The 24205-nt window shown below is 40.2% G+C and overlaps 1 protein-coding gene and 1 long non-coding RNA gene across 2 annotated transcripts in view; one reads left to right on the top strand and one right to left on the bottom strand.

The window, feature by feature from the left end:
• Positions 1 to 2784: 2784 nt before the first annotated feature.
• Positions 2785 to 10564, bottom strand: LOC123023250. The gene is made up of 2 exons (XR_006414688.1): positions 10491 to 10564; positions 2785 to 5040 (listed from the first exon to the last, which is right to left on the bottom strand). It is a non-coding gene; the product is annotated as an uncharacterized LOC123023250 (long non-coding RNA).
• EGFR (epidermal growth factor receptor) overlaps positions 3670 to 24205 on the top strand; it is a 50280-nt gene continuing 29744 nt past the window's right edge. Inside the window, exons 1-12 of the mRNA XM_044429723.1 lie at positions 3670 to 3819; positions 6524 to 6701; positions 7444 to 7605; positions 8645 to 8713; positions 10552 to 10670; positions 12163 to 12304; positions 13150 to 13266; positions 17351 to 17477; positions 17578 to 17651; positions 19166 to 19256; positions 21444 to 21643; positions 23020 to 23152. Coding sequence (XP_044285658.1) covers positions 3739 to 3819; positions 6524 to 6701; positions 7444 to 7605; positions 8645 to 8713; positions 10552 to 10670; positions 12163 to 12304; positions 13150 to 13266; positions 17351 to 17477; positions 17578 to 17651; positions 19166 to 19256; positions 21444 to 21643; positions 23020 to 23152 — 1493 coding nt within the window. The 5' untranslated portion in view covers positions 3670 to 3738. The remainder of the gene's footprint in view (positions 3820 to 6523; positions 6702 to 7443; positions 7606 to 8644; positions 8714 to 10551; positions 10671 to 12162; positions 12305 to 13149; positions 13267 to 17350; positions 17478 to 17577; positions 17652 to 19165; positions 19257 to 21443; positions 21644 to 23019; positions 23153 to 24205) is intronic.

Raw genomic sequence — 24205 nt, 5'->3', positions numbered from 1 at the left:
TATATGAACCTCTGGCCCATTCCTAGGTCCCTTGCAGAGCAACAAATTTTCCTCTAAAATTGCCTTGTACTTGGCTCATCCAACTTGCCCAGATTGGTTTCCCAGTCCCTGCCAGGGATGAGCATCCCCACAACATGACACTGCCATGACCATGTTTTACTGGGGGGGGGGGGGGTTGGTGTGCTCAGGACAATGAGCACTGTTGGCTTTGCACCACACACAGCATGTTGCAGCAAGACCAAAATGTTCAATTTTGATCTCGTAACATCAAATAACCATTTTCCCACATATCTACTGTGACTCCAGTCAGACTTCAATATGGGTTTGTTCCAGCAATGGCTTTCTTTTCATCACTCTTCCAGAAATCCCAGCTTTGTGGAGGGACTAGGTAATATTTGTACCATGGCTGGTTTCTCCAGTCTCACCAGTAGACCTCTCCAGCATCTTCAAGATTGCCATTGGCTTCTTGCTTGCTTCTCTGACATACATCCTCCTTACCTACTCACTGAATTTTGGTGGATGGCCTTCTCTAGTTAGAGTTGTGGTTCAGCCATATTCTTTTGATTTTATAATAATGAATTTAACAGTGCTCTAGGGGATATTCATAGTTTGGGAAAGTTATTTGCCATAGGTACCTCCTCTGTGGGTTGATGCTATCTTACAGGACTCTTCCTTTGTTCTAACTTTTTGATTCAGGCATTTGTCCAGCACTAGCAAGGAAGACAAGCACTAATTTTTCTACAGACAAATCCCCAAAGCCCCATTATCCCAGCCTGAGAGTTATCTTCATGGACTTTTATGACATCACAAAAAGAAACTTCAAAGAAATGCTGCTATTTTCTCAGCAAGTTTGTCCTAGTCAGTTCAAGGCTGTTTGTGAGCACATTTGAGCAAATGAACTTGAGCCCGTTTGGGCAAATGAACTTAGGTAAATACTCTGTGCTTAAGTAAAGATTGTAAAGTGTTCTGCATACTGAAAGTGCGGAGGGAATGACTGCATAGTAAGCACATCTCTATCTAGGCTCTGACTACAGCCTAGCAGCAAAGCTTATTAGTTTTGACTGAGGGATTCTTTCAAGTGTTAAAAACATAAGAACAGAGAAAGTGGCCTTCTGGATCCAGCCAAAATTCCGCCTGGCACAGCATCTTGTTTGCCACAGTAGTCAACTAGGTGTTTCTAGGAGTCCTGCAGGTTGAACACTATAGCCATCTCCCATGGTTATTCTTGAGGACCTGGTGTTCAATCCTGGCGGCATCATATTGCCATCCTAAGAAGTAGCCATTGATAGGGTTAAGACTCAGTTCTGCACATGTTTGGTGTGAAAAATAATCCCTGCAGTTCCCAGCAGTCTGGCTGGGGAATGCTAGGAATTTTAAGACTTTGTCCATCTAAACCTGTATAAGATAGCCTTTTTTTCCTCCATTATTTTGTCTAGTCCACTTTTTAAACTAACTAGTGGCCATCGCTAAAACCACTGGTAGCGAATTCTGTGGCTTAACTCTCAAACATAAGAAGGAATTTGTAGATTGTGCTCAGTCTAGGCAACTTGTTGCTGAGGCAAGCCGTTAGTTTGCATGGCCTGACATCTCGCCAGTAGTCCCACAGATACTTGCTGCCACCCATTATGGAGACCAACTGTGTAGCTGAGCACCTGACAACGGTCATGCATAGTTTTCTCCTGCTGCTGTTGTTGGCATTACATGGAACACTGTCTTAAATTTAGCTGGATAAAAATAACCTAGACATGACTGGAAGAATGGGTAATTTTCCATTTTCTAGAATAAGTGCCTCGAAGAGTTAGATAGGTCACATACAAATTACATTTCATGCAGATGAACTTTTAAGTGCTATTCTTTAATAAAGTAAAAATAGCTGCATTCATTGTTTGTGAGTGATAATAGAATGTAAGACACTCTAATTTTTTCTCATTACTCAGCCCATATAACCTTACTTGTTCTCTATGTGGAAGCTATTAGTCTTCCTTGATGAAATGCATAACTGAGCCTTTTGAAGTACTTTTGGGTTTCTCGGCCAAGACCATCTCAATAGATTACCTGCACATTCAAAGCATCCTGAATTTTCTGTGTGTTCTTGGTGTAAAAACCAATAACACAGATTCAAATCACAAGGCAGAGAGAGATGGTGCAATCTGGAACCCACAATTTTGGTTTGCCAACGTTAGGAGGAGTGCAGATTCAGCAAGCCTGCTGAGAAATTCTTTAGTTTTTATGAGCTTGAATCATTCAGTATATTTTGCATTAGGGAGGAAAGAGAGATAGCAAAGTTAAAAGTTGCTGGCAAAGGCTTTCAGTGCATTTCTAGGCCCAATTGTAGGTGTGGCTTTCAAGCTTTAAAGGTTACACTAGCCTTCCCCAGCCTAGAGACCTACAGAGGCATTTGGATTCCAGCTCCCAGAATTCCCGTCCAGCAGGGCCATTAACTGGGAATAATGTGTCTGAAAGGCACAACATTGGGGAAGGCTGGTTAAACAGGAGTACTAAAGGACCATCTCCTATAATTTAAAAAAAAACTGTACCAAATGGAAAAAATTGTATGAGAATCCCATCCTTGGGTGCCCCTCTTAGAAAGTGGGAATTGGATCTTCTGAGTAGTGGAACCCTATTTCTGGACTATGCTTGTCCAGCATGCAAGGGACTAACAGTTTCATCAAGAGGATGAGTTAAGACACGTCATCTGGGGATTTCAATGGTTTTAAGTAATTTTAGTTCTACTTGTCATGAGCTGAGTTTTTCCTCCCTTGACACATTCAAGCCAATAAACCATTTTTGCAAAAAGCTGTTTATTCACCAGAGTATACCCAATAAACTCAATCAGCACAGAATGTATCTCTCAGCATGCACAGAAGCAGTTTGTTGAACCCAGTCTAAACCATAACTTCCAGAAACCTTCCATGGGCGTATACGTGGGCCCAATCCCTTTGAAAGGGCCCATTTGGGAGTAAGCATGCCTTTTCCCTGTATGTCAATCTTCTAGCTGGCTAGCGCTTCTCTCCCAAGTCATGGGGTCAAGAGCTGTGTCAGTTTCACGTATCTCAGAGAACTTTTCTCCCATACAAGCAGTACAACTTGGTCATTCTCAGAGCCTGCTGGAGTGCTTGGGGAGAGTGGCCTTGTGATAGTTACCTTCACTTCTCTCTTCTCCAAATCTGGTTACCCCTGTTTTCAGGCCCCCTCCTCCTCCTCCCTTCATTCTCAGAGTCCAGCTTGGCATGGCCCAGGAGTCTGTGCCAACTGTGACCCTAATTCCCAGCACTGTTGGAGATATATTGATACTGATATCAATCCTATTTAAATTCTGTCTCTTCTCTTAATACATAAAGAGTGGCATCCTGCAATCTTTTGCAGAAGCCCAGTTGCACACACACTTCAGTTTTTGGAGTTTTCTCGCACACACATAAAGTTTCCCACTGCAATCCTTCCAGCCCCCTGGAAATGCTGCACAGAGGGATGGAGAAGCCTACTGAATGGACTGAGGGTGTAGCAAGGAGGATGAATCTCCAAAAATTGACCAGCGGTAGCTTCCATGATCAAAAACTTTCTATCAACAGAAGGCACTTCCTGGATCAAACCTGCAACTCTTTCATTTTTTCCTGCAAGGTTGCCTGTATGACTACTGTACTACTTGTTCTAATTCTCTCCTCTGCAGTTTGCCAAGGAGCCAGCAACAAGCTCACGCAGCTCTCAGGTGTGGATGAACACTATAACCTCCTAAGAAGAATGTATGAAGACTGTGAGGTGGTGCTTGGCAATTTGGAGATCACCTATGTGGGACCCAATTACAATATCAGTTTCTTGAAGGTAAGTGTGATGATCAATTCACACTGCTCTGATTCAGATGAAGGTGAGAAGGAAGATGCATGTGCATTACAGGCTTGCAAACAGCAGTGCACAACTTATTTATTTACACAGGGTGACCGACGGGAGTTGGACGTTTTTAGAACAGGTAGTACACTGTAAGTGGTAATGGGAGGGGGACAAGCTAGGCTCCCCCCCCCCCCTCTTGAATGCTAATTCCGTCCCAGTGGAGCAGTGGGCATTACAACATCATTTGTTTGCTTATGACAGCTTTGTTCAAAGTGGTGAGTCTATCACAACAACGCAGCAGCTATTTCAAGCGATGGATTGAAAGCTGCTTTCAAGAGGATGGTCATCATCTAAATGACATTATTTTTCATAAATAAAAGAATAAGTAACTCAAATGGCATGTCTTGCCCTCTGTTTTTGTAAAAATAAATCCATTTCGAGTTGAAAATCTACAGAGTACTGTTTTTTTCAAAACTGTCCGACTCCCGTTGGTCACCCTGTATATTACATTTCTATGCCACCCATCAGCCCAAAGACTCCCTGGACACTTTAGAAATTAAAAATACAATAATTAATATAAAATGCATGATAAAATCATAGCAATACAATTAATGAATACAATAATCTACCCTCCACCACCACAGGTAAAAACATCTTAAAGGTAAAGTAAAACTATAATAAAAATGAAGATAAAAATCTAAGTATTAAAATATTGGGGAAATAAAAAGGAGTTTGCCTGGCTCTGAAAGAAGCAAAGCATAGGTTCCAGGCATATCCGTTTGGAGAATTGGCTCCCCAGAAAAGATGATGCCACATAATTAAGGAAAGAGGGGGCAGTGCCCATTGTTCCACTCTCTAAAGTACGACTCAGTCACATTCTACTGTTACAGGTGTTGCTTGTCTGCATCAGTCTTTGGTCCTAGGGGCTAGCAATTATCCTTGAGTAAAACAGCGTGGACAACTTGGAATAAGCATAGAAAAACTCACGTGCCTTTTTGCTAAACTCGACAAAGGCAGATTGCAATAGGTGGGAAATGTTCAAGCAAGCTCATACTTCATATTATAAATCCAGGACTTCTTGGTCTGTGCAAACAACCATGTTTTCAGCCTGTTCTAGGCAGACTAAGAGGTTGGAGTCCTCTAATCAATGTTATTGGTGGGAGAAATAACAGTTTCCCTCAAATGCTGGAGAAGAGTGGAAAGCTGCAGCTCTATCTGGAATGAAGTGTTTTGGAAATGATATAAATTCAGGCTTTGAGCATGAATTAGAATTAAGAAAAGGGTGCTTCATTAAAGCCAGAGCTCTGCGCATCATACACTACAGAAGATGCAAATATGGAGACTGGATAGAAGACCATGCATCAGACAGGGCAGAATATGGATCAGCAGCGGTTTTATAGAAAGTGCTAAATATAGTACTTTCCAGACTGTTCTTAATCTCAGTATCCCACAGAGATACAGTTCAGGAAAGGGAGTTTTAAACTTCTATTCCCCAGCCCCATTTTTGTCTTGAAATTCTATCCACCCCACAGGGGAGTCGAGGGCGTGGGGTGGAAGTATTTATTAGACTCAGTGGAGGCATCTATTTTTTTTTTCAAGCCTGTCCCCCTGTGGGGGGGATGGTATTTCAGGATGAAAATGGGGTGGAGGGAGCTTTAATTTTCCTCCCCTGAAGCTCCATAGTCCTGTGGGGCTGTGCACGCTTGCAGGAAGGTAGGAGAGACAATTAAATGAATATTAGTTTGGTCCTGAATGTGAATTTAAACCCATTTAAAATTGGCCACCAAACCCCTTGTGCTGTGTGATGTGGTTATAACAGTTAAGCAAGTCCTCTCTAGGATTCAGCCACCATGAGAGAGGCTTGTGTTGAGAGAGAAGGTTAATAGTTCACAGTGAATAAATTTAGAAGAAACTGCAAAGATTTGGGTTGTGGAGTTCTTTGCTTTTTTAATATATGAAGAAATATTTGGAAAGAGTGCTTTAGTACCTTTTGAAAAACTAACATGAGTTAAAACAAATTTTCTCAGGCTCTTATTGTGTAATCACTCTATTTGATTTCTGGAATTTTACAGGGGGTCCAGATACACTGTCCTTAATTTTCAGCCCTTCTCTTTTTTTCTATCACTCCTTCCATTGCCATTTTTTCTACTGTAATGTTTGTGAGCCACTTAACAGTCTTGAAAATGGAAAAGAGGCCTACACAAAGTACATGCCTAACAGGCAAATGCTATAAAGAATCAGGAATAAAGTGATGGGCACCGTCTCAAGGAAAAAGATTGATGAACTGATTTCAGTTTAAACTAATTAAACATGTAAGCATTCTTTCTTATTTTTTAATTAAAATATGAAATCCTCACATGTTGGAGCAATAGAGCATGTCTGGTCCAGATGAAATAGCATGCTAGTATATTGTGCCTCCAACAATTCACAGAGGATGTTGTGACCTCCTTATTCTTGGCTAGAAGAGTCCTTGAATAAGTCCTTATGTATTATTTTACATAAATAGATACAACTTTTATTCTGTTTTTCTCACTGAGTTGTAGGTTTATTTTTCTCCCAAATATTACTAACCAACATAAAGCTAGGAAGGTCAGTAGAATAATCTTGGAAATTAACAGCTTTTAAGACTACATCACCCAGTCTAAATGAAAAAAAAAAATGGCTAATATGCTCTGTCTTTCTGTTGTGCATCTTCCAGACCATAAAAGAGGTGGGCGGTTATGTGCTTATAGCAATGAACACAGTGGAAAGTATTCCCTTGGAGAACCTCCAGATAATCCGAGGAAACAACCTTTTTGAAAATGCAGCACTGGCAGTTTTAATAAATTATGACATTTCAGGAGGACTCCGAGAGCTACCATTGAGAAGTTTAGCAGGTGAGATATTTGAGAGAATGCAAACACCATTGCAAATGGTTGCATTATTTGCCCAAACTCCTTGGGTATGTAGCAGAACACGTGCCTGTGAGCCACAGTCTTGAACATTTGGAATTAACCCGGCACTTAATACTCAACTTTCCATTAATTCATTGCTCAGACATGGATGATGCCTTTTATAATACATGAATTGTCAGGTGAGAGTTGTTAATTTCTCTGTTATCGCTGTTGTTCTTGCTGATTAGTACATGTATAGCAGTTTATAACACATTTCACAGACATTTGCTCAGCCTTACAAGAATACTGTAAATTAAACTAGTGTAGTTATCACGATATTGCAGACAGGAGCACTCAAGCTAAAGGACTGAGGCTTGATGCCCAACAAATTAATGTCAGAAGAGAAATTTCAATCAGTCTTTTAGTCACATTCTATTTTATATGCTGCATATATCCTAATTTTTAATTTAAAAATCTCTTCTGAAGTACATGTGTATTCCTATTAGGCAATTAAGAAAATTGGAAGTGTAGCTACACCACGTAAGCGACACCGAGGTAGAAGTGGAATTTGAATACATGTTTTCCAGACATAAATGCAATATTGTCAACAGGACAATACAGTAGCTACATTTCATTAGTATTTTGTTATGAGTAATTAAAAGCAATATCCCCCCCCCCTTTTAAAAAAGACTGAAAAGCAAATGGTGTTATTTCTTAAGGTCTTTCTCATAACTTCTTTTGGCAGAAATTTTAAATGGAGGAGTGAAATTCAGGAATAACCCTTATCTCTGCAACATGAATAATGTTCTGTGGGATGACATTTTTGATAAAAATAATCAGAAACAGTTTGCTCTGTTTGAGGATAGTGGAAGAAGGGAGTCACGGTCAAGAGCTGCAAATAAAATGTGTAAGTATGTACTAAAGAACAAGCTAGTACTGAAATTTACACACACTTGTTGAGCTATTGTAACCTCCTTGGAGTCCGAATCTGTTTATTAAACTAGGCAAAATTCACATTTTCCCCTCCAGTATCTTTAAAATGACTGTAACAGTTTGCCTCAATAGCAGCATGATACATAGGCAGTTTTTTAAAAATAGGAGCAGATAACTTGCAAATTATTCTTGTCTAGAATAAACAGCAGTTTGTGCATATTATATAGCATTTGCAAAGTATGCAAAGGATGGGCCAGTTCACACATTTAATGAAGCAGTACATCTAAGGCCATGATGGGCTACTTCTAACCCTCCAGATGTTTTGGCCAGCCATTCCCATCAGCTGGGATGGGGAAGCTCCGGCCTGCAGGCCTAATGTGGCTTGCAGAGGCTCACCAGCTGGCTGTGGGGGCTTGGGCTCCCTCTGTGGGGTCTGCTCTTTAATCCCTGCCCTTCCTCCAAGGCCCAGTCTCTGAAGGCTACAGGTGGCTTGGGAAGGAGACAGGAAGACAAATCCTTGTTGTTATTTCTGATTGGATATAAAGCACTTCGCCCCCCTCCACTCCACTCCTCTCCTCTTTCTCATATTAGAGTTTGGAAGGGATGCTCCTTACTTAGTGTGCTGCCCAACTTGGAAGACAAGTGATATACTAAGTTCTTCCCTGGCACTTTGCGTATGACCACCCCTCGCCTCCCACTATTCCCCCTTCCTGCTCTACAGCCTGGTTATATCCTGTGCACTTGCTTAACATCACTGATTAATCAGGTGGCCTGTAGGTGACAAAGTAAATTAGATGGAGGTCTCTTGAAGGTCCACAAAGAAGAGTAAAAGATTTGACAGTTAGGGTTTCTGGTCTTCCCAATTAGCTAAAGTAGTCAAGGGCAACAATTCAAAATCAAAACAAACATTCCCTTGGGGAAATTTTTGTCCTTTTTATTTTTCCTTAACTTGTAATGGAAACAGTATATTATGTTCGACAGTATTTTGTAAACACATTTTTTCCATTTCTTAGGCCCCCAATGTCATCCCAATTGCACAAGAGGACATTGCTGGGGCTCTGGCATAGAGAACTGCCAAACATGTGAGTAGACATCATTACATTGCGTCTGTATCCTTTATATAGTTGTTCTTTGTGTAAGGGGATGCAGTGGATGTGGTTTACCTGGATTTCAGCAAGGCCTTTGACAAAGTGCCCCATGATATCCCTGCTGAGAAATTGAGGAGTTTTGAGATGAGACCATGGATCCTCAAACTATGTCCCATGGGCCGGATCCAGCCCGCCATGTTGATTTATCCAGCCTGCCTCAGAGCTTTTGTACTCGCTTGGAGAAAACGATCTCCGAGTGAGTCCAAAAGCTCTGAGCCGGTGCAGGCATACTCAGTGGGAAGGTGGGCGTGATCACAGGAGCGCTTGGGGAGGGAAGATGGGTACAATCGCGGTTGTGCTTGTGTGTGTGTGGGGGGGGGGGAGATGGCCACAATCGCACCCACCTTCCCTGCACAAGCGCGCCTGCTGCCTCACCGTGCTTGCGCCTGCCACTGCCTTGCTGGCCTGTGCCCCCCACCACCGCCGCCACTTCACTGGCCCATGCCTGCTGCCGCTGCCTTTCAACTGGCCACCTGTTGAAAAAGTTTGAGGACCCTTGAAATAGACCAATGAACTATCCGATGGATTAGGGCAGTGGTGGTGAACCTATGGCATGCGTGCCACCGCGGGCATGCAGAGCCCTCTCTGTCAGCACGTGAGCCAAGTTGCCCCAGCATCGCCCCAGCAGCCGAGTATTCAATAACAGTGCATATAGGGGCCATGCGCATGCTTGGAAAGGAGTAGCGGTGCCAGGCGATGACATCATGAGCTGCGACTCATTAGCCGCAACTCGTCTGAGCTTTCACATGGCCAGTCAGTGCACTGCCAAGGATATATTTATATCCTTGGCTGTGAGTTGTTTTTTCTAAACTAAAACCTCAATATTCAGGTTCTATTGCAGTGTTGGCACTTTACAGTTTTGGGTTGCAGTTTGGGCACTCGGTCTCTAAAAGGTTTGCCATCACTGGATTAAGTCATGGCTGACTGACCGAAAGCAGAGGGTAACCATTAGTGGGGAATCATCAGGATGGTGGCCAGTGACAAGTAGGGTCCCCAAGGGCTCTGTCCTGGGGCCGATCCTGTTTAATCTTTTCATCAATGACATGGAAGAAGGGGTGAACAGTCTGCTGATCAAATTCGCAGACGATACGAAAACTGGGGCAGTGACCACAACTGAGCAGCAGGTACTCCAGATCCAAAGGGATCTGGACAGACTATGGAAGTGGGCAGGAGACAACAGGATGGCATTCAATGTGGATAAGTGCAAGGTCTTGCACTTGGGGCATAGGAATGAGTGTCATGAGTACAGGTTAGGGGACAAGTAGCTGGAGAGCAGCACTTGTGATAGGGGTCTTGGGGTGCTGGTAGCCTGCAGGATAAACATGAGTCAGCAGTGTGATGCAGTGGTCAAGAGGGCAAACGCCACCCTTGGTTGCATAGCCAGAAGTGTGGCTTCTAGATCAAGAGAGGTATTACTACCACTCTATACAACTCTGGTGCGCCCGCAACTGGAGTATTGTGTTCAGTTTTGGGCCTCTCATTACAGGAAGGATATAGCCAGGTCAGAGTCAGTACAGTGTAGGGCCACAAGGTTGGTAGCTGGTTTGCAGGGAAAGCCGTATGAGGCGAGACTGCTTCCAATACTGTGAAAAAAAGCTTTTTGTTTAACGAACTTATGGATTAGCAAGATGTTTTGTGTAGTTCACCCCCTCCCCAGGTCTTAAGGAAAAGCAAATTATTCTGAATATGTAGTTCATTTTCCCACACTTACTATGCACATTCTTTGGTTGTAGCAGCAATGTAGTTTAGTTGTTGGCATTTTTGTATTTCAGTTACGAAGGTTGACTGTGCAGCGCAGTGTTCAGGCCGGTGCAAGGGGCGGTTACCAAGTGACTGTTGTCATACCCAGTGTGCAGCGGGATGTACAGGTCCTAAAGAGAGTGATTGCTTGGTAAGAAGCCTGCAGAAACCTAAACAGAATTCTGATAAAGCTCATTAAAAAAAATTAAGCTGAGATGCTTAGATTTAAGTGTTTATTACAATAATGTGGAGTAAAACAATGCATTTGTTACATACTCACAAAATCAAATATCCTGTATTTTTATCTTGCCTAGAAGTTGTTTCAGAAAGCACAAAAGTTGCTAAACAAGCACCAAATGCTGTTATTTTTGTTGTCACTCAGCTCAGCTTGTTCATGCACATGCCCTATGCTTTATTAAAACAGCAGAAATGACAGAATATTTTTTGATCTTCAGGGGTTTTTTTTACATACTATTGTCCTGGTTACTGTTAGGGGATTCCATAATGAACTGTGCTGTTCTATATTTGCATAATCTTTTGACAGTCACTGCCTCCAATAGCAAGGGGAGCTACACTAGATAATCAACATAACGTATCTACTGTATGTGTCCAACGAGCCTGAATACCAGTACAGTTCAACAAGCAGTTCCAAGAGTAGAAGATCTGGTTTCCTATAACTGGCATCCAATACTATTTGTGCAAGATTTTAACAAAATTATACTTTAAGTTAGTACAAACTAAAAGGCAATACCCCATCTTACATAAATAACACCAAACTTTCATAGGGATTGTTTTATTTACATCAGGTTCCTACTTAATTTTATCTTGATCTTCTTCTCCATCAATTTGCAGTGAGTGAGGACACCAACAGAGAGAATCTTAGTTTGAACAGATCCAGGTCTACTCTTCTCACTCTTTCCCCCACCCACCCATTATCCTGCCCCCTTTTTTCTCTGATGTTTCTTCTGAAGACACAGTGGCAACCCCAGAAGAAAAGCTCGCTGCAGAGCTACAGATCCACAACTGAATCTCCTCCTCCTCAGTTGTAGTTTCGTCCATGGCCATAGAAGAGGAGATATGCACCATCCTATGGCTCTGCAGACATTCAGTGCATTCAGAATTTAACACTTATTTGCTGTATATCATGGCTGGGGGCTTTAAATTTTTGGAATGCTGTACCAGATTCCAAAATAAAAAAGAGTGCAGCAAAGAGAACATAAGGAACTGAACACATAGCTGCCATTTTATGAGGGTTTATCAGAGGTATATTCTGACCGAAGAATTCATGTGACTCAGTTGCTGAGGTACTGGCCTTGTGGCTAGGAGCCCAAGCTTACCATTTTTACATAGAGGTAAGACCTGCTTGTTTCAGTCTACTATGCTTTCAAACATGTATGTTCAAGATTCCAACTATAGGATCAGGCAAGCATCCAGCATGAGCTGCCAGGTCAGGGTTAGAGTTACCCTCTGTATAAAATACCTTCTGTATAAAATGAAAGCTTCTGATGCTGGAATTGTTTTAGTGAATGCTTTCCAAGATTGGTTTCAAACTTTTAAAAATGGCTTAAGAAGCATGGCTGTTGTTTCCTATTATGCTGGAAGAGAGCTTGTTTTAGCGTTATCGTTGCCATATTTACTGACAGGCATGTCGCAGGTTTCGAGACGATGCAACTTGCAAGGAGGCTTGTCCATTACTGCACATGTATAACCCGATCACCTATCAATTAGAAGATAACCCAGCTGGGAAATACAGTTTTGGAGCAACCTGCGTAAAGAAATGCCCACGTAAGTCTGCTTAAACATTGCTTAGCAGTGCTAGGTTGTCTGGGAAGGAAAAGGGGATGTGTCATGGAGATGTTCTCATGCCCTGAGTTGTTCATTCTAGAGCTGTAATTCCTAAACGCTATGCATACTGGGATATGCAGCTAAGTCAGTCTTCCCCAACCTGGTGACCTCTGGGTACTGGAAGACCCTCCTGGGAGCCCACGAGACCTACCTGTAGAAATATCTGATCACTGTACATCTGAATGGCCTTCCGGTCAGCCTCCTCTGGTCAAATTGGGTCATGAAATCACTTCTGATGAAGAGATACAGCAGAATTAGCAGACCTGGGCCCCATTGCACCTTAGTCAAATTTATTTCTTCTGAGTTTTTCTTCCTCCAGTATTTATTTCAGGAGAGAGCTATCAAAAGAAACGATAAAAACAATGAATTTGTGGTTTCCTGTTAAGCAGCAGGTATAAAACATTAATTAAGTTTTAATGCTATTTCAAAAGATATGGCAGGTTTTTTTTTCAAATCTATACTAGAGAGAATTTGTTCCTATAAGGTCATTCCCTTCCCTCTCAAGTAATCTGTGAAGGCTCTTTTTCATGTTCTTCTGTTTGGAGCTTTGAATTCTTTCCCTTTTAAATTTAGGACAGCTTTTTAAATATAAGTTTGTGCTGCTATTTTTATAGCATGCTATTCATTTTGGCTAGCTTATAGCTTTTCCTTTTCTATGGGTTTTTGTTGTACAAAAAAGACATTGAGATGAACGTTTTTGAAAAGGCAAGTTAAATCAAGCAATTAAATAGCCAAACAACTCTCCTCTTACTTCTTGTTTCTTCATCCCTGTCTCCCTTTTCCAGATAATTACGTGGTAACAGACCATGGCTCCTGTGTCCGGTCATGTGGTCCAGACTCGAGCGAGGTAGAACAAAATGGCATTCGAAAATGTAAAAGATGTGATGGCCCATGCAGTAAAGGTATGAAAACTACATTTTGTGTAATGCATTCTTAACCAAAGGACCATTGCTAACACATGGCACCTTTCAGTTTTGACAGAACTTTTTTGACAGGAGTCTTTCAATTTGTTCTCTCTTCTTTTGCTTTCATCACAAGACTTAAGATTCAAGCACAACACAAGGAAGGTTTCCTTACCTGTTTTTCTGGCTCATGATATCTAGATGGCGCCGTGGTGAAGTAGAATAGCACAAATGTCCAAGTGAAACAGAATTTTCTTTTGTTTTTACAAATAAATACTGCATTTTCCAATCTCTGAAAAGGCATGCTGAAAGTGCTTTTTTGATACAGAAGCAAAACTGGAATTCATAAACAACCATGAGTATTGGATTGATGGGTACATGATAAATTTTCATGTGGAAAAAGCCCTCAAGCTTTGTCTAAGGTTTCTAAGATTTCTGACTGCACAATAGTCAAAACTCTCTGGATAAGTCACAAAAATGTAAAAGCTAAAATACTAAATAGCTTAATTGAAAACCTTTAAAAGTTTACTAAAGTGATATCCAGTAGTACAGGAAGACCCTTACATATGAATGAGTTCTGTTTCAAGAGTGCTTTTGTAAGTCCAATTTATTCGGAAGTCCAACAAAGTTAGCCAAGGTACCCAAATAACAGAATCGGCTACATAGTACTGTACTGTAATAGGTTTCTAATGACACTGGAGGACTTTCATTGACATCATTGGAGGACTTTTGAAGTTACACTTATGGGTACGTGAAAGTGCGGAAGTGCACCTGTGTTTGCCCATGTGGTGGGTTCTTCCTCATATGATATTACTGATAGGTTGGTGCAACCTGTGTTACATTTTGCTAGACTCATCTCTCTCAGTTATTATGTTAAAGTACACAAAAGCACATTCGCATCTTTGAAAGTTTGCTGCTTGAAGGTTCATAAGTAGCAAACTTCCTGTACTAACAAAGAAGTGTGTCTTGGACAGAGACACAGTTCAGCTAATTTAATACAATTTAGTGCCAATAGAAAAGGTGCTATTCTTAGTAATTTTTATTTAGGTAAGTATTTCACAGCTTTGTCCTTCCATAACTCTCTTTTTCAGCATTTTTTTCCAGGAGTTCTTTGCTAATTTGTGGGTCTGATTGTGTTCATATCTGCATATTCTTCTGCTTCTTTGAAGGCAATTTCTTATATTTCAGAATTTGGACATGCCCAGGTATTTCACCATCCCTTATAAAGACCTACTGAAGATACCCTCACAATACTCCTTTTTCTCGGTGTTCTCAGCCATGTTTGCATTTAAAAATGGGCACATTAGACAATATATAGATTGTTAAATGATTGAATGAAGATTTCACCCCCAGAAATAAAAGAATAATTACCAGAGAAAACACATTATCAGTGGAAGCAAATGAGTACTGTAAAAATGTTACAATGTACAAACGTCTTTTAGAATCTTGAGGAAGTGCCAGCTTCCTTGAGGACCATTTTTGGTAGGGTGCAAATCAGATATTGTAAAATAGAGTGCTTACTAACTCTTTTGTGCATGAAAAAACAGCCCTTCCCAAATAAACCCCTCTGTTCTCAAGCATAGGCCTTTCTTTGGATATCCCCTCCACCAGAGGTAAGATGGTGGTGATGAGAGACAGGGCTTTTTGGTAGTGGTGTCATTCACTCCATTTTTGGTTTATTGCTGTTAAATTGTAGTCATTTAATTGATGGTTTAAATTTTTTATTGTCAAAGCACCTTGAAGGTGGAAGTTTTTTATGGGAAAAAGAAGAATACAACATTTTAGAGTAATAAAATGATTGTGTGCTCTTTTCATTCAGCCACTCTTGGCTAGGGAATATCTTAAGCAGAAAAAATATAGGAAAAGAATGAATCCTTAAACAGCAACATAACCACAAAAAATAAAATTAGTATGATGGAACAACTTTTTAAAAATAATTATTATTATTTTAAAGATATATGGAAAAGATATGTGAAAATATTGCTGGAATCTTATTTCTGTTCTTGATCATCCCACTGCAAATCCCTGGTTAACAAAATTGCAGAAAATAATGCTAGCTATAATTTGAGTTGAGTAGCATCCAAGAATAGCTGCTATTATATTGTCCAAATCTAAAACATTACTTGGCTTCTTTCCAAGTAAAGGAGTATTATTATGCAGCTATCTTAGAAAATCTGAAAGTTTGCTATAGATAGAGCTTTAATGTTAGAATATAGAGACTCCTTAGGTGCATTGAAATACATTTTAATGGTACAATAGTAAATCAGATTTGCTAGCTATTTAAGTTTATGCAAATACAATATTTCTTTATTCAGTCTTCTTTATGCCTAGTCTCTCCAATTCCATGCAGAAACAGAGAATTAAGGTATTTTAGAGAGCCAGTGTGTAGTGGTTAAGAGCCTGGGACTGGGACTCAGGCGATCTGGGTTCTAGTCCCCGCTCAGCCATGGAGCCAACTGGGTGACTTTGGGCCAGTCACAGACTCTCAGCCCAACCTACCTCACAGGGTTGTTGTTGTGGGGATAAGATGGAAGAGGAGATGTAAGCTGCCTTGAGCCCTAGGAAAAAGGCAGGATATAAATAGAAAAATAAATAAATAAAAATAAATATCAATCCTGGAATGAATATGAGCAGATTTGGTGAAAATAGTTACAGATGAAACAAATGTCTGTTTATCAAGTATTAATAATTTCATGCAGGATTATAGATCGCCTGTTCTAAAGCATTTTCAGATGTCATACACTGAGCACTAAATATCCTATGAAAATATATCCCCATTTGAAAGAGTGGCATATACTGCCATGTAAGTATGATTGGAGTCATTGGGCAGTATTCTGAACTACTGCTGAGCCTCTCCTAGTTCTTCTGTACCAATGGGACCCACTGCTAGCACAACAGGAACTGAGTTCCTGGGAACCATGCTGAAACTGTAGAAATGCATGCTTCCACATTAGGCTGGTAGGCAGAGCTCCTTCCTGTGAGCTACACTGACCTGCCATGATCTGGAAGTGAGCAAGAATGCTTGTTTCTGCATTCTAATTTTCAGAAATCACTGATTCTTGTTGCACGAGCAGTCTGCTGTGTGACCAGAGGACAGCATTGGATCCTATCCTAACTTTTGAAATTATGAGCTTTAATTTTCTGGGAGTGTATCAAACAGAACTTTGAGAAGGTTACATGTAATGCCTGAAGAGCTAGAAACAAAAGCTTGATGTCTGCCAGAGTAAATGGGAAAGAGAGAGTTCCACAGAATGTAATATCTGAAAAGACATGGAACTGGGTTTGATCCAACTTCTTCAGGCCATATACTATGCATGTCTCGACACAGATTTTATTTTAAATAAAAGGATGATTAGATTATATATTATACTATTTTGATTCCACCCTATATTGCAATCCTATTTATTCAGGAGCAAGTACCATTGAATTCAGTGGGACTTACTCCAGAGTAAACAAGCATTGGCTTGTGCTGTGGATTATATTGGAAAGTGTAGCTCCCAAGGGGTCCATTTGTTCCAACTTTGTTTGGAAATGCCAGATTATAATGCCAGATTCTGCTGAATGGCTGCTGAGAATTCTGGACATGGAATGTATGGTGAACTCTAGGACAGTAAAAACATAAGTGGTCAAGCATGGTAATTATTAAACAATAGGGTTTATATTATGCATTCAAGTACATGAAACTTTATGCTCTCTTAAGAACAGTGTAAGCAATTTAGTTTTTAAAAAGAATTCATTAGAGGTTTGTTGTATATTGTTTAGCTATGGTTCTGTGCAACTCCTGTATGATAATTTCTGGTAAATATATGATTTATGCATTAATTTTTTAAAAAGCCAAATGACCTGTGAGCAAGTTACTTTATTAGATCTGCTGCTCATCTGTACCCTTCTTTCTCTCAAGGACTAGCAAATGTGGGTGCCTACTGCGTATCTGTGTTTGTGTGCAACTTCTCCTGCATATTTAGAAAGAAAAATGTCCTAGCATTGCCCAGCATGACATGTACACTCACGCACAGGATTGCACGCTCGGTGATGCCTAAAGTCTCTATTGAGTCCTAATGCTAACTTGTTTCCTTTTTACCAGTGTGTGGCGGTATTGGAATAGGTGAATTAAAAGGTGTTATCGCTGTCAATGCATCCAATATTGACCATTTCAAAAACTGTACCACAATCAATGGAGATCTCACATTTCTGCATGTTTCATTTTATGGGTAAGTCGTTGCTCTGTCTAATGTGGAAGAACAAAAAGAGTTCAAGGTGGTTTTTCTACTAGATCAGCAGCTAAAGATTCCATGGTTATCTTTCCTCTAGAGATGACTACACGAAAACACCTTCTTTGGAACATAAGCAGTTGGAAATTTTTAAAACGGTTAAGGAAATCACAGGTTAGTAATATCAAGTTAATTTTAAAAATCTAGTATCCTAGATTTTGACAAGGCAAAGGTTGCAGGAGACTAGCAGTTACTGTTTTCTTTTAAGAAACATGTATTTTATCTTCCTATAGGCCGAAAGAACAAACAGTGCTATGTTATGCAAGCAACTGTGGCATATAGACTTAGAACCATCGATTTTACATTTGCAACAGCTTTGGTCTCAAAGGAGCCATTTAACACCATGGTGTTGCCTGACACCAGAAGAAATAAAACTGAAACATTTTTACACATTGAGTTTTCACATTTTGTAACAGTGGTTTTCCCTAAAGTAAACAGAATACATTTGACTTTTACAAATACAACTAGCTAACAAGGAGAACTTTATTGTTGCGGACACAGAGGCTAGGAAAGAAAGAAAAACTGTGCGGGGAGGGATCGGGGAATGTTTTGCTTTAACAACTTGGTTACTTTTAATGCATAGCTCAGAGGGAAAAATTCTCTTTTGGAACTATCTCCTTAGCTTCCCAAAAAATGGCACTCAGTAGTTCACATGACAGCCTTACCAGCAACTCACCATAACTCTCTCTTGCACTGCCAAATTTGTACCACTTGGTTTTGAGGGGAAACAATAGATTAGTTTTTCTACCCCTCCAGCAAGTATTCTAGGATGAAAGTAAAGAAAGGGTCTGGTGGAACCAAGAAAGCAGTTTTAAGGTTTGCAATTCTAAAGCTAAGAGCAATCTAACAACTTGGTTCAAGCAGAGCCATCAGCATTTCAAACAAGCAAGAGATTTGCCAAGCTAAAATGTATAGCAGAAAGGTACACATTGATCGAGACAGCTTAGCAAGTTAGTTGCCAACATTCCCATTTCCATGGTGAAGAACAGCCATTACGGCTGCACATAATCTCATTTATGAGGCAAGAACTTCATAGCTGGCCTGATTCTTGCAATCATTCCTACCCCTTTGTTTGGGTAGCACAGCCCAGCTAACCAACAGTGCTTTCTCCCAGTTGTGACAGAGAGGAAGGGCAAAAGACTGCTCAAGATGCTTAATGGTTTGAGAGTTCTTTCTGGAACATAATGCTGGGATGTACCTGGTGATAGGATTGGCGAGTCCTGTCATTAGTTGCATGGGACCTGGCTGTAGTTGTTAAATTCTACTCTGCTTTTTCTTCCTTTCATGTTCCCCCCATTTTTGAAAAGGCTTTTCCTAACGGGGGGAATAGCTTTGTGTATGCCACACTTAAAGGTGCAGTTTTCCAGCAGAACTTGCCAAGGGAAGCAACATTTTCTATGGTATCTCAAGCTGTTCAGGTCTGTAGGCATCGTCCTTCATAATGTTTAGCTGTCTTGGTGGCCTGCATGTAAACTGTTTGCAAAGCAGTGTTCGGAATAAAGTTGAAGCTCCCTGAAATGCCATTCTTCATTTTTATGTTCTCATAAAAGTAGGAGAGAAGGAAAGGCATTCGTGCTTTAACAAAAATATTTTGTGAATGTTTTAAAATACTATTTGTCTTGTTTCAGGGTTTTTGTCAGTCCAAGTCTGGCCTGGGAATATCACCGATTTAAGTGTGTTTGAAAATCTGGAGATTATAAGAGGCAGAACAAAACAAATGTATGTACAGCCATGTGCCCAAACTTGTTTTTTTCTCTGTTTCTGCTCTTTCATTGATTGGATCATGACCAACATTTGAATTATAGATTGATTTAAGGTAGGGTACACAAGCAGGTCTCTCTGGAGTCTTCCCACAACTGAGGCCGGCACAACTTGAAACTCACCAAATTGGACACAACCTATTACCCATGTTGCAGCCTGATAAGTATAATGCGCATACACCCCACTGGCTTTTTTTAAAGTCTCAGATAGGCAGCAACAACAGAAGGTATATTTTACATACTGCCCACTGCCTTGCAGAGATGGGGCATTAGTCTTCTTTGGTTGGGTCACAGGTGGTTATAGACCTACCTGTAAGAAGGACTTACCTTGGCACGAGAAGCTCTGATATCATTTCTTGCTTGGGATGCTTTCCAGGATTAAGGCTACAAAAGAGTGCTTAATGGAGCTAATCTGCACTGGAAAAAAGAGAAAGAAATGTAGACTTGGGGGAAACATAACAAGTAGGCCTCATATCACAAAGTGTGGTTAAGGAAGGGCCCTGGCACAGTAAGTTAAACAACTAGAGGTTGTTAAACCTAACATTTTCTCTGGGACCAAAACCCCATATAAACACAGTCATACAGCTGCTGTTCATGATATACAACATATTACAAGATCTTTAATGGCTTGCTTCACACAGCAAGGATATAGCAGTCTGTGAACAAAGCTATGCAAGCCTGGACATAACCTGGAACTGAGGCTTGAAAGAAACTCTAGTCAATTTATAAATAAGCCAGCTACAAACCCTGGATAGATTGCTGGTCTGATCAACTGGAGTTTGTCTTAAATCAAAATTCCTGTTTCATAAATAACAACAAGACAGATTATTCTAAAAACAAATTAGTTTCTCCTCCCAGCTATGCAAGAAGAGAGGAAAATGCAGACTTTCATGAGCTCAAGTCTTCACTTGGGATGACACGGGCTTGTTCAGATAGTGCTGCATCCTAGCATAATGTTGCATGTAAATGCAACCAATGTCTAACAATATGTTCCACAGAATCCTGATTGTTTAAAAAAAGAAATGTTGTCATCATAACAGTACTAATTATCAAATTACCTAGAGCTAGAGTAATTCTGCTATCCCAAGTTAATGCTATTTTTAGGTTTTTAGCTTTATAGATCCTAAGTTGTTCAGTGTACATGTGAACCCAGAAAACTGGATTGTTCAGAGGCAAAACATCCCAGAGTTTTAACTAATTTGCTGTTGGGTTAAAGTCTGAGTTGATTCCTCCTCAGGAAGCTTGAGTTTTGGGTTTACATGTTATACTTGTTTTCTAAACCTAATGGAAAGTAGAAGCAACAGGCAGACAGTCTTGACAAGTGATGGGTTAATTAACTCTTGATTAGTATTTATGTTCAGACTAGGTCTTAATGTTTGTTATTCAGCTGAAGCCTCTGGGAAAATCAAATATCTCATCCTTGGGTTGTGAGTACGGGATGGACCTTTAAAAGTTTATCTAGAGTTATTTGGATATTTTCTCTGCAGAAACTACTTCTGTTGCAAACCTAAGAAGTCTGCTCTAATTAAATGTAAAGCAGAATCTTTACCAATTGTGCAATCCTAAACATATATACTTCAAAATTAGTACCGCAAAGTTTGATTCAGATTTAATAATATGCAACTGATCTGGTGGAAACAGATCTTGCTGCTCTCTCATTCCCAAGGCAACCTCCACTCCCACCAGTCTCCCCAAAATCTGGATACTTCGTGCTGCACAGAGCTATGGATGAATGAATATCTCTGTACTGTTTTTGCTCCCATTTCTAATTTCTGAGAGAAATTTCCGATATTAAATTTGATTGTCTCAAATTTTGAACATTTCTCCCATCTTAAATTTGGCTCATCACAAACTTTGAATTTTTTTAAAATGTTTATATCTCTTCTAATAAACAGGTTTTCTAAGTAACCTAATAACATCCATATTAAATGTTGTTACCTCTAATATGTGCATTTCGTGATTGAAGAGTTCCATCGCAAAATTCAGAAAACATGAATTTTGAAGGATAACTGTAGTTCATGTGATGGTTCATAACTGTAAAATTAAGTTTGCATTAAAATGTAAACTGAACAAATTTCTCCTCATGTAGAGGTTGGTCATTTTGCTTGTATTTTTCCTACTTTATACCATTGTTATTCCTTTTCAGGGGCCAGTATGCTCTAAGTATTGCTAATCTGAATGTAAGTTCACTGGGACTGCGCTCTCTCAGGGAAATAAGTGATGGAGATGTTGCCATTTTGAAAAACTACCAGCTCTGCTATGCTAACACAGTTGACTGGAACACACTTTTTGTAACTGAGAAGCAGAAAACAAAAATCGACAGAAACAAAAATCAAACTCTATGTGGTAAGTTAATAGAGTCTACTTATAACTAGGTTAATGTGTACATTTCAGAAAACATTTACATTGTTCTTTTGGTAGTAAAATGGGCTTTGTTTTACATTTTCTTCACTGTGCTAAGTGGTCCATCCTCATCAGACTGGGCTTGCATACATTGACTTTTCACCAAGTATGTATTTCTGAAGCTTTCTCTGAGTCTGATACCTGCATGTAAGACACAGTTAGATATAAGGATTACCTTCTCCTGTGTGAACCTCCTCATCTTTTGAGATCAGTTTCAGAGAACCTACTCTGATGTCCATACCATTAGAGGTTAGGTGGATCCTGATGAAGAGAGCTTTTTTCATAGTGGCACCTCAGTTGTGGGATCTGAATTGCCTCCCCAAAGGTACTTACATGACACCAGCTTGCAGACCAGGTCAAGTCAATTTTGAAATCCTCAACTTTAATTATTTGTTTTCTGTTTCTGTAAGCTGCTTTTACTCCGCTTTTGTTTATAAAGATTTTATTCTTACCATTTCTTTTCTTAGTTGATTTTTATGTTTTACTTGTTTGTTCACTCTCAAGAATGTTTCCAAACTAAATGATAAGCATATGAATATAAATATATGAGGAATCTGCCTGAGGGTGAAAATCTGCCTCCACACTCCCCCCGCCCCCCAGTTCACTAATAGCAGTTCCTCATGGAACTGCTGTTATGGAGTTGCTCCTGGTGCCAAAGAAGACTGGTTGCAAGGTGCTCATTCATGAGGGGCTCCCCAGGAAATCAGCCCCCTGCCCAACTTCTGTACAGGCAGTATTTCTCTTCTGTACTAGCTGTAGGAGCCTTTTGTAGGACCAGGCCAAGAACAAAAGGATGTCCATAAATGCCTGGAGGGAAAGATACTCCAGGTTGTCCCAACCTTAGATATCAATGTTTTAAATATTTTAAGACAAGGATTCTGAACTTGGTGTCACGTAAATGTCATCAGGGCCAGACTTCCTGATGGATTACTCAAAGTATTAAGATGGTGGATCCTGAGATATAAACATAGATAACAAATATCCTTTTTCTTCCTGTCCTGCTGTCTCCAAATATACATTCAGATATATGAAAGTGTACTAAGTGCAGTTGGCAACAATGCACCTTCTAAAGTCATCCATGTTTCCAAACAATCAGTCTTCCAAATCGGGTTATTTGGAGTGCTTTGCACAGCAGTAGGAGTAGGGGTTATGTTGTGTTGTGTAGTTTTTGGATCCCTAGTGATTTCATGGATGTTAGCAATTGGCTTAAAGACATATCAGTACAAACAGAACCACAGTGCCTCTACTTTCCACTGACTTTGATGCCATCTTTTTAAAATGTGCTGAGATACCAATTTCCGTGTGTTTTTATTTCTTAGCTGCTGCAAAACAAGTTTGTCATCCCTTCTGCTCAGATGTAGGCTGCTGGGGTCCAGGACCATCCCAGTGCTTTTCTTGCAGATACTTTCGTCGTCAATGGGAGTGTGTAAAAGAGTGCAACATTTTGCATGGGTAAATGTTTCTTCCGTTCTGTTTACATAAGATGCAGCAATCGCAGTGCTGTAGGTGTGTGTGGGTTTGCACCAGTGTGTGTACAGCAGAATCCTTCAGCTCTAATCTGAAGCACACTTATGAGGGAATATGGCCACTGAATTACCTTGTGCCTTACTTCAGTGTGAATATGCTGAGATGTTCCGCATATGGGGCAGCAGTGCCCTTCTCATCTGCCCACAAAGTACTCCCATTGTAGATGTCATCCTGGGGCAAAGCTTTCCTGTCTTAGTCAGGACATCCTCTGAAACTCTGTGGGTGCAATCCTATCTGGATGCGCAGAAACCTCCAAACTTAGAAACTTGGGAGCAACCAGTGCAGAGAGGGAGGAGAGGTAGAGGTGGACTTTGCCTCCTTGTCGTCTCGTTCTGCCTTTTTCATTAGACAGGGTTTTTTCATCTGTCTATCTGGACCATCATCTCAAAGGGAGGAGGAAGAAGGCTGGAGCAGCTTTGGGATAGATCCTCTCCTAACCTCCCCACCTCAGAATGCTCTCTGGGGTTGCTGGCATGGTTCTTTGTGCACCAGCTGGGGGAGAGAGGAGTTGGCACTCCAATTTTCACTTCTAGGAATCCAGTGGACTCCTGTGGACTCCCAGGCAATGTCTGTAGGATTGTTCACTGCAGAATATTGTTCACTGAGAAAATTTAGATATATATTTAGGGAAATGTAATGATATCTTACGGAAGTTTAGGGGTTTTTTTCTGAATATCATTCATTCATACAAATGATAAAGGGGTGGTAATTTTCCATTGTTTGTGTACATGTGTTGATCAATTACTTATATGAAGGAATAACTGCTATTTTGATTAAAACAGAATAAATGGCACTGCCATTTAATGTTTCAGTTACAATGAAGTATTCCTCACACAGATATAATATAAAAAGGTTAAGTTCACTACCATTTTTTGCCATGGAAATATTTCATTCATTTCTCAAAAGTAGCTCTGGTTGAAAACCACTTCCAAAGTAAAATCTTGAAACAACGGAAATTAGTATTTTTATTCTAATTAT

This window comes from Varanus komodoensis, unplaced genomic scaffold (assembly GCF_004798865.1).
Source record: "Varanus komodoensis strain SLA01 unplaced genomic scaffold, ASM479886v1 scaffold200, whole genome shotgun sequence".
NCBI classification, from domain to species: domain Eukaryota; kingdom Metazoa; phylum Chordata; class Lepidosauria; order Squamata; family Varanidae; genus Varanus; species Varanus komodoensis.
The sequence above is the reverse complement of the archived record's forward strand: the minus strand, read 5'-3'. Positions and strand labels throughout refer to the sequence as shown.